This window comes from Azolla caroliniana, unplaced genomic scaffold (assembly GCF_043228905.1).
Source record: "Azolla caroliniana isolate FFs.n. ecotype wild unplaced genomic scaffold, voAzoCaro1.0.p SCAF_185, whole genome shotgun sequence".
Lineage (NCBI taxonomy): Eukaryota > Viridiplantae > Streptophyta > Polypodiopsida > Salviniales > Salviniaceae > Azolla > Azolla caroliniana.
In genome coordinates this window covers 24,195-35,150 of record NW_028230620.1, presented here as the reverse complement: position 1 = coordinate 35,150, position 10,956 = coordinate 24,195, and the positions used below count along the sequence as shown (strand labels likewise).

Here is a 10,956-nt window from a genome sequence, read left to right as displayed (position 1 = left end):
TCCACACTCGCATCGTTGTCCCGAGATCTGATCATTTGTTTGAAGATTATCATCATTCTTTCAAACTCTCCCACTTGATTGCTTGAGGATGCCATCTCCAAGTATTGGTCGATCCTCGTCTTTATCCTTCCTACTGCTTCTTCACGTCGGGTTCACCAAGTAAGATGTCGAGAAAATCCTCGCGTGTTCGCGAAATGAAGCGGGACCACCGGGGTCCTGGACCGGAAGGATTCGATGTTTTTAGCAGCGTAAGCAAGAAAGTATTGAAGATAGATGGATGGATGAAGAGAGAGAGAGAGAGAGAGAGAGATAGACATTGAACCCTTGACTTTAGTTTTACGAGACAAGATACATCACCATTAGGATAACTCCGATCTTTGATTAAGAGTTTCTTTTTTTTACTTACATCACTTGCTTCCTTACACAAGCCCCATTATAGGCTTTTATAGGTCTCTCCATGCAAAAACCATGGGCTAAACCCACGGGCTAAAACCATGGTTTTGTGCCCACGGTTTCTATATGTTTGCTTCCTACAAAATACTGAATATGAAAAGAAAATATACAAATTTTAAAGCACTCAGTAGTGGCTTTATTGGTAAGTTAATTTGTCTCCTATCTTGGAGGTGCAAGGTTCAAGCTTTGCTTCCACCCCTATGTATGCACTTAAATGTTACTAGGCTTTAATCTTATTTTTATATTTACAATTGAGTGCACATCACACGTGCACATGTGTAACTTTACATCTAGCTTTTCTTTTAGGATTCTCATTTTAGTCCTATTTACAACATGCTAGCGTATGTGTGTGGCCTTCACCCCTTTCACACGTGCACATTGTACCTTCTCGATTTCGTTTGTTGCACACAATTTTCACACCGTTGCCGAAAATCTTCACGACAACGTATCCCCTCTTGGTGGCGAACCGGGTAAGGGTAGTTGTGAAATACCCTCGAGACTCACACTCACTTAACGAATACACAGAATTAACGCTTAAATCTCTCTCACACTCACTCTCTTAGACAAATAGAAACCATGAATATATTTATTAAACCCTCTTGCTAAGGGTTCAAGCACCAACATGGATTAGAGATTAGTGTTTTTCTACAAATCTATCATGAATCTCTCTTAAGCTTATGATTACAAGAAAGAAGAGAGGAAGCTTTAGAGCTCTAATCACTTTTGAGATCTTACGAATGGAGGAACCCTTACAAATACATCATTGTGTGGTTTATATAGGTTTTACATTGTGGGTGTGGCCATTTCACACTTGGCTGCATGTTGGCGTGCATTCCCTTTCATTTGTCCTTTTAGTTGCCGAGTATAATTGTTGATGCACTCTTCTTCATGACCAAGGCATGATGCATTCCAATTGCTTAACACAAATCAATGGAAGAAAGAAGTTTGAAGTGTCTTGACCAAGGAGACACTCAGAATGAGGGCTGCACATGTGTGGTGCACGAAAGGTTATGCTCGGGGAAAGCGAAAGAAGCCACAACAACTGGTTGTGGTGGCACAAAGTGCATGTGAAGCCTTAAGTAATTGGATGCTCTTCATAGCTATGGTGGAAAGAATGGTTGTGGTGGTGTGGGGAGAAGAGAGATAAGGAACCATCGGTTCTTGGTCAATCCAGCATAAATACATAGGTTATGGATAAAAGAAAAGATTAGGACAAGGATCAAAGGTTCCAACTTGCCCCCCCTCCCCTTCAGTACCACACTTGGCACATACCAAAGGATGTGCAGGTTTGGTGGGGGTGGATGTGGGTGCACATAACAGAAAATATGTTTAAATAGAAATATTAAAAAGGTTGAGTGGTAGAGAAAGAGAGACATGGAAGCTCTGTCGGATTGGGAAGCAATGGTATCGAGTCAAGAGGAAGTGTAAAACCAGTATCGACAAGAGGCAATGTGGTCATTGACCGTTCGAAGTTTACACCAAAACACTTCACTATTATTCTTTTCTTCCTTTTCTTCTTCATCTTCTTCTCCATAGTATACTTGTTGTTTTAGGGTTTATTCTTAGTGAAATTTAAGGTTCTTAGTTCATGATTAATTTCTGAAATTTACCATCGTCATAATAAAACAACATCCAAAAACGTACAATCCCTATTTTATAAAGGGAATTTCTTTCTTAATCTAGCAATTTCAAACTTAATATTGTAAAATTCATTCATAATTTCATGATCATTGGGTTAATTACATGATTCAATCCTAACCTTACGTATAATTCATTGTTCGGGTCATCGCTACCTTCGACTCTAAGTAGCCTTCGACTCTAACAAATCTTTGACTTTGAGGAGCCTTTGACTTTGAAAAATCTTCAACTCTAACTTACCCTTGACTCTTTAGAATGTTCGACTATAACCTACCTTTGACTCTAGATAGCCTTCAACTCTGACATACCTTCGACTCTACAGAGCCTTCAATTCTAACGATATTTTGACTCTCAGGATCTTTCAACTTTGGGTTACCGTCGACTCTATATAGCTTCTAACCCTAATGATCTTTCAACTCTATAGAACCTTCGCATCTAACAATCTTTTGAATCTTAGGATCTTTTGACTCGAACGATCATTCGACTCTAACGAACCTTCAAGTCATCAATCCTCTCTAGTTCAAATCCCGGTGGTCCCACTCAAGTAGCACACATACACGCGTTGCGACGATGGTGATGTTGCCTTGTGTCGATGCTAGTTTTACACGCCCTCATACATGTGGTCCCTTCAACTCTGATGTACCTTCGACTCTGCAGAACCTTCGATTGTGACGATATTTTGACTCTCAAGATCTTTCAACTCTGGGTTACCTTCGACTCTATAAAGCCTCTAACCCTAATGATCTTTCAACTCTGTAGAACCTTCACATCTAACAATCTTCTGAATCTTAGGATCTTTTGACTCAAACGATCATTCGACTCTAACGAGCCTTCAAGTCATCAATCCTCTCTAGTTCAAATCCCCGGCGGTCCCACTCAAGTAACACACATACACGTTGTCGCGTTGTTACACGCGTGCATGGAGAAAGGCGGGACCACGGGGGTCTTGGACCAGGGAGCGACGGAGCGTAGGAAGTCGCACTTCACCGTTTTCTGGGGCACCCCTGAAACGCACCGGAAGCAGCCGAAGAGAGAGAGGGAGTGAGAGAGCGTGCTTGACACCGACTCACGCGCGCGCGCACACACACGCCCTCTTGTACAGGGAACGCAGGGAAGGAGGGGAGCACCCGACACCAACAAGACGCCAATATACACGGACAGACGCAAACTTATATGTATATATATATATATATAAGAAGAATACACTCCCGGCTTCGAGCCGGGCTAGGATAGTTTACAACAGTCGTCTGCTGTCAAGCCGCCGTCGGGGAGCTCTCGGGCTCGTCATGTCGAGCGGGGTCTCGCACAGGAGATAAGCTGCAGCCAACCCTAAACGAACACGAAGGGGAAGAAGAAGAAGCAGAAGAAACCTAACCCTAAACCTACCGATATACCCTCTAATGCAAAATGGGCAACCCTTTTACAAAGGGCGTTCCCTCCCTTTTATAGAACAAGGAGAGGGATGCATTGTCGTGCCTTTCGGCTCTGGATCGTTGCGTGAGTCGGGTGGGAACCGCTGGGGTTTTGGACTAGGAAGAGGAGAGTTTTAAGGCTAATAAGAATATAAATATGTTGTAAGAAAGAGTTATAGCAAACTCGTGAATCCCACGAGTGTATTGTATTAGATTAATCAATATGAATATAAGAATATAAACTTCGGTTGAAAGAGAATGATATAGAATTCTCGTGAATCCCATGAGTATAGTTTATTAATTGGTGTTTTTTAGAAACATATCTAGTTTCCAAATATTTTTCACACACCTATTACATTGTGCTCCCCATCCTTATATAGTGATGGGAGAGACTAAGCATAGCTACATGCTTTTTTTCTAATATGTTCATGCACACTAAATGTGCATGTGATGCTTTTCTAATCCTTGCTTTTATTTGCTAAATATAGTGCTCATGCACGCTAGATGTGCATGCGTCACTTTTTAGTTGCTTGCGTTTTTCTATAAAATATTCACGCACTCTAAAAATGCACGATTTACCTTTTAATAAAGGTAGGTGCAAATAAAGCACTTATAGTTATTAAATCTATTTGTAGAACACTAAAGATAAGGTAGCATAATGGTAAAGTTGAGGTTTGGCTACGTGGAGGTACAGGGTTTGAATCCTGCCCTATGCACATGATAAATATCTTGATATTCTTATTTTATTTATTTATATGTAATTAAATCGGTTATATTATTTTTACTTTTTCACGTAGTGTACGAAATACAGTACGACAGCGTTACAATGTGGGACAAATCCCGACTTTCATGGGATCGTCTATCCCGACTTGACTACTCTTTGGCGCCATAAAGGCGCCCTCGATATTCACACCGAATGTACATGGGTGCGTACACACGCTGCACCCCGCTGATGTAGACAATGTTTCCCGGTTTTCGCCTATGGCCGAAATTCTTCACGACATCCGCCCCCACCTAACTGCACGTCCACCGGTACGTGCCAATCTGGTTGAAGGGTGAGAGATTTCGGCCGGTGAGAAACCGGTCTCCCGTAATCCGCATCTCGGCTCGCTGCCGGTTTGATCCAGCGGCTTCGAGTCTTCCTTCGCGCTCGCCTCCCCGTAGGCTCGTTCGACCCGTCGATGGGTCCTTTGCCGCGATGTCCGTAGCACGTGTTCTTCCGTTGGCCCTTGTTTGGCCGTATGAACGCCCCGCTTCCCGCCGTATGCCCGATGTCCTCCGCTAGAGGAATGCCCGTGGCAGCCCGCTTGGCCTCCGTTGTTGAATCGTGATGTCCCGATGGTGTTTCGCGTCGCCTTCGTCCTTCCGCGGTCACCTTCCTTCTCCATGGTCTTACGTCGTCGCGTCGGCTCGAACCGCCATGGTCTCCGGAACAGTGTGGAAGATCCCTTTCCGGCCTTCTCCGCGCTCGCCTTTCCGCTCCGGCACCTCCGTGTGCCACCTACCCTCGTCTGTTGTTTGGCACTGCCCATGTTGCACTCCTCGTCAGCCCCTTTCCGGCCTGATCGTGCATCGATGTTCACCCGCATACCGGTTTCCTTTGCATCCGAGGAACACCCCGTAGTAGCCCGCTTGGCCCTTCCCGCCATCGTGCTGCTGAAACAGGTCCTGGGTCTTTCGCTTGCCGTCGTCCCCTCGCCCCCACCAGCTTGTCACCCCGGCTTGCCGTGTCAGTCTTTGTTACTTCGACGGAGTTACCGAGATCTACGAAGCGAGTGTGGAGGATCTTCCTCCGGCCTCTCTTGTCGTCCTGGTTCCGACCCTGTGCAGTCCACTAGGTACTTGTCCCTTCGTTCTCGGCACCTCCCTTGTGCCGTCTTCCGCTTAGTTGGGTCCCGTTTCCCGCCGCCACCAACCTTCTCTCTCGGTCTCATGTTGCCACGTTGGCCGAACTGCCGGAGTCTCTGGTTAAGTGTGGGGATCCCGTAGGACCGGACTTCCTTACGCCCATAGCCTTCATCACCTCGCCGCCACCGTCAGTATCTTGGTCTTACGTTGACCGCGTTGCCGACTGCCGAAGTCTCTAGAACCGGTGTGAAGGATCCTTCGTAGGCCTTCGTCGCCTTCTTGACCCTGTCCCGGGTCGTCCTTTTCCGCATGCCGAGAGGGCGGTTTACTCCGCACCCTCTCCCGTGGTACCGACGTACCGTGTCCTCGGCCTCTTCGTAGGCCTGCTCTCTTCCTCCCTCCCGGAATGGTCATCCGGGAGTCCGCTCCGCCCGGTTCTCATCCGCGTCCGTTCGTCCTTCTCCGGATTGCCGAGTCTTGTTCTCCTGTCGCCACCGTCTCTCGTACTGGACTTACGTCGGCACTCGGGACTACAGCCTGATCGGTGTAAGGAATCCCATAGGACCGGCTTTCATTCTCTTTCCAAATCTCGACCTTCGCCCGGTCGGTCTTTCTCCCCATGTAAAAGAGGGCGGCTCGTCTCGCACCCTCTCCCGTATCGGCACCTTCATGCCGAATCCGGCCCCGATCGAACGATCCACGACCGGATTACGCTCCACCCGTATCGGAATGCCGATTGCCTCGTGCCGCGTCCGCCCTCGGCCTCCTCGCAGGTCGTTTCCCATCCAACTTCGCTGGCATCGTGCCAAAACTCCTCGGTACCGCCATCCATCTCCTCGGTCTTACATGGGCATACGGGCCCAATTGCCGAGTTCTCCGGAATCGGGTATGTCGGCTTTCGTCCGCTCCTTCCCCGTATCGTCTCGCTGGTGATTCTTGGCCCTCCGTCGTCGCCTTCCTCCGCTTGGGACTCACGTGGGTACTCGGGCCCGACTGCCATCGTCTTGGGAGCAAGTGTGGGAAGACACAAAGAATCACCCGTCCGTTTTACGCACTTGTCCGTAGCCACCGACTCTTCGTGGTCGTCGGCGGTCTTCTTACTGATCGCGCAAGCCCCGTCTGGGCTTGATTCTCCAATTACTGGGATCTCGGGCTGACACGCCCGAAACCGCTGGTCCCAACGTTCCGGTTCCGCGATCTGTATCTCGGCCTCGTCCTTGGCTGTTCTATCTCCGCATGTCGAGAAGGTGGCTCGCTCCGCACCCTCTCCCGTGGTACCGATGTACCATTCTCTTTCGGCCTCCTCATCCTTCGATCGCCTCCGGCCCGACTCCATAATAAGCCCTTCTTCGGCTTCGCTTTTCCCCTCTTCCTCGAGCATCGCTTTGAGAGCTTCGTACGCCTCCGCAATCCTGGCCCCTACGCCGACCCTTGCCGACTCTCTTTGTCGTTCGGCCTCTTCCCGCTGTGATGGCACGCCGTCGCGTACCTTCCCCTTAGCCTTCTCGGCTCGCTCGTTGTCTAGCCTTTGGCACACCCTTCGACCTTCAACCAGTCCTCCGTAAGCCCATTCGCTCCATCATCGTCTTCGAGCTCAATCCCGATGGCTTCCCGTTCCGCTCGGTCGATCGACCTGACGAACAAAAGGACTTTGTTCGCCCCCACCAAACCTTGTTCCCGCTCTGGGAGCCGAGCAAGTTGTCGCACCCCGGTGGGTCTTTGCCGATGCTACCCACTGGTCGAAGTGGTGTCGTCCCCGGCTCTTCCGCCATCCTCCGTATGCCTTCAGGAGCGCCTCTTCGAAGGCCTCCCACGAACCATGAGCCTCACAGAGCTCCATTACTTCCGCATGCTTCCGGACAGCTACGACCCGGCAGAAGAACTCCAGCCTCAACGCCTCGTCTACGCCACGCTCTTCCATTTCCGTGTTGTAGGCTTCCAAGTAAGATGGGACTTTGTCCCCGTTGAAACGGTCGACTCTTTCGACCACTCGCCCAACCGCTTGTTGCACTGCTTCTCGCCTCATCACCACTCATGCTAACTCCAACACCACTTCGGCCACCATCTCCGCAAGGTCGTCGTCTTCCGACTCCATCCTCCCTTGCCGCCTTTCAAGTCGGGTTCACCAAAGATGTCGCGTTGTTACGTGCATGCGTGGAGAAAGGCGGGACCACGGGGGTCTTGGACTAGGGAGCGACGGAGCGTAGGAAGTCGCACTTCACCGTTTTCTGGGGCACCCCTGAAACGCACCGGAAGCAGCCGAAGAGAGAGAGGGAGTGAGAGAGCATGCTTGACACCGACTCACGCGCGCACGCACACACACACGCACGCACACACGCACGCACGCACACACGCCCTCTTGTACAGGGAACGCAGGGAAGGAGGGGAGCACCCGACACCAACAAGACGCCAATATACACAAACAGACGCAAACGTATATGTATATATATATATATAAGAAGAATACACTCCCGGCTTCGAGCCGGGCCAGGATAGTTTACAACAGTCGTCTGCTGTCAAGCCGCCATCGGGGAGCTCTCGGGCTCGTCGCGTCGAGCGGGGTCTCGCACAGGAGATAAGCTGCAACCAACCCTAAACGAACACGAAGGGGAAGAAGAAGAAGCAAAAGAAACCTAACCCTAAACCTACCGGTATACCCTCTAATGCAAAATGGGCAACCCTTTTACAAAGGGCGTTCCCTCCCTTTTATAGAACAAGGAGAGGGATGCGTTACAATGTGGGACAAATCCCGACTTTCATGGGATCGTCTGTCCCGACTTGACTACTCTTCGGCGCCATAAAGGCGCCCTCGATATTCACACCAAATTTACATGGGTGCGTACACACGCTGCACCCCGCCGATGTAGACAATGTTTCCCGGTTTTCGCCTATGGCCGAAATTCTTCACGACAACGCATCGCGACAATGGCCATGTTGCCTCTTGTCGATGCTAGTCTTACACACCCTCTTGATTTACAACCATAGCTTCCTCGTTTCTCAATCTGGCATCACTTTCGCATTTCATCTGGTTCAAGTACCTCGTGGTTCCACTCAAGTGGCACACGTACGTGCGTAACTTCGCAACAACAGCCATGTCGCTTCTTGTTAATGTTGGTCTTACATGTTGTCGTATTGCCAATGGCACACGATGGGAAACCTCTTCCAAAGCACGTAATTTATGCATTTAAGAAGGATCATATAAGAACAAAAAGTGAATTTTGAACTCAACACTTTTCCTTCATCATTGAAAGAATGTAAATACCACTAGGATAAACTATTTTATATATAAAATAATTATATTTCTAATAATATAATCAAATAACCGTTATATATAAGCAAACCATGAGAGCCAAGTGTTGTAATGCTCTTAAGATCTTAGTGATTGTGAGACCCTATAAAAAGGGCCTCTTTTCTTATGTACAAAAGGGGGGGAGAAGAGAGAAGTATTGTCATGAACATCGAGTCGAATTTGAGCCTTAGGTCCTTATATATATATTTCTCCTAGACAAACTTTAGACTTTAAACCTTTGTATAAAGAGTGGTATGTAAGACACGGTATGTAAGACTTAGTGTGTAAGACTCAGTATGTAAGACTTGGCATGCAAGAATCAGTATGCTTGCTATTATAGTATGCATGACTTGGCATGAGCATGCTTATCATGCATCACTATATGTAAAAAAAGGGTTGATCTCCCTTGTTAACATCAAGGAGATGAACACCAGTCATGGAATAGACATTCTTACTCATGGTCATCAACTTCTCCATCTCTCTATCTCATCAACTTACCCATCTCTTTGTCTTCCAATTGTTCATCCATGACATATTGATCTCCTTTCTTCTTTTTGTCTTCTTTCTCAATACACTATCATGTCAGAATCATCTAGTAACCTTGAGCAAATTTTGGCGATGCTACAACAACTCCAACGCGAGAATGCAAACTTACAAAACTCTGTTCAAGAACTTCAGGCAGCGATGACGATTATACCTCACCTGATTATTGACCCTTCTGTTGTAGAACCTAATGTCTGCTTGCCAGAAAAAATCGATGGATCAAGGTCACGATTAGAAGACTTCATCAACCAAATCCACCTTATTATTCATCTTCAGGCCCGACGATATTCTGATGAATTTCGACAAGTTAGGCTGATTGGCACGTCGCAGACAGGACAAGCGCAAGCCTGGTTTGCCCCTCTGGTGGAAACTTCTTCACCTCTCTTGAATGACTTCCACGCATTTCTTACTGAATTTGAGGCAACTTTCGGGGAGACGGACAAACGACGAGCTGCACTCAACAAACTATATGCATTACAACAAGGAAAACGCGCAACATCAATCTATGCATCTAACTTTTGTTAGCTCGCATGCGAGGTGGAGTGGGACGGACAAGCCCTCCTCGATCAGTTCCGTCGAGGATTACGAGGTGAGATAAGAAATCTTTTGCTTAACTTTCCTGAGCCCACATCTTTGAATGAGGCTATTTCCCAAGTTGTGCACTGCGATAACCGTCTCTTTGAGTTCCGGCAAGAGGTATGTCCTCACCGGATCCATCCACCTTGGCCAGCCACTTCATCTTCATCGTCGACTCCCGCCATAGATTCTAGTTCCCCAATGGATATCGATCGAATTCGCTATCGACCATTGACTAACGTGCAACGACAACATCGTCGAGCCAACAATTTATGTCTCTATTGTGGCGGCCTTGACCATTTGATTCGTTCTTGCCCAAAAAAGGGATCCCGTCGAACACCACATCATGTGGATGGGGTTAACATTTTTTGCCAACAGGAAAACTCCAATGTCCAGTTGCGGTAGGGGTTGTGCATCTAGACCACAAGAGTCGACAATTGTGTCAAGGGCCCAATCAACCGACTTCCTCGACAACAAGCTTCACACTTCTGGTCATTCTTCAGTTTGGCTCTAGCACTCATGTGCAAGAGGGGTAAGAGGGGAAGGACTTGGTGTTGACACATGTTGTGTCTAGCCGACTGTTATATGTAGAGTCAGTTGGTTGGTCGACATAGTCGACTATTGCGGAAGCAAATATGGATCTTGTTTAGGAATGGACAAACGTAGATTAAGCGTGAGGACGTGTGTCTTCTCCTTATTAACCTGAGAATGTATACACAAAAACAAATATATGGCAAAAAGTAAATCTATATTATCGTTCGTCACTTTGTACAAGGAGGAATTCCTCTTGGTTATACAAGAGGGAACTAAGCCCCAACTACAAGGAGTGTTCACACTAAGGTACAATGGTCGGAGTAGGACTTTTAGTCCAACACTTGGACCTAATGGCTTAAAGTATATTGTTTAGATTTTAAGCCCTTTTTTCATTAATTTAACCATGAGGATGTTCAAAAGGAGTCATCTCATTGCCTTTGATCCGTAAATTAAAAGAACTAAAATGGGGGGGGGGGGGGGGGTACTCAAAGAGTACAATATGAGTAGAGAAGATTAAGAGTTTTACGAAACTGTTTTAAAAAAGGATTGGTAGAATTTTTAAAGTAGTTGTTTTTGGGACATTAGAGTTGGTAGAAAATTAGATTAATATTTTGAAGAGGATGAGAGGAGACTTGTAATACCACCAAGAGAATTCCATGTGAG

At 47.2% G+C, this 10,956-nt stretch overlaps 1 protein-coding gene across 1 annotated transcript; it reads left to right on the top strand.

Moving 5' to 3' along the window:
* Positions 1-9,219: 9,219 nt before the first annotated feature.
* On the top strand, positions 9,220-9,708 carry LOC147848914 (uncharacterized). The gene has a single exon (XM_087337979.1). It carries the CDS (start codon positions 9,220-9,222, stop codon positions 9,706-9,708), a length of 489 nt encoding a protein of 162 aa, XP_087194105.1.
* Positions 9,709-10,956: the final 1,248 nt, after the last annotated feature.

Excerpts from the sequence above, each read along its gene's own strand:
- LOC147848914 (XM_087337979.1), top strand. The coding sequence starts at position 9,220 with ATGTCAGAATCATCTAGTAACCTTGAGCAAATTTTGGCGATGCTACAA.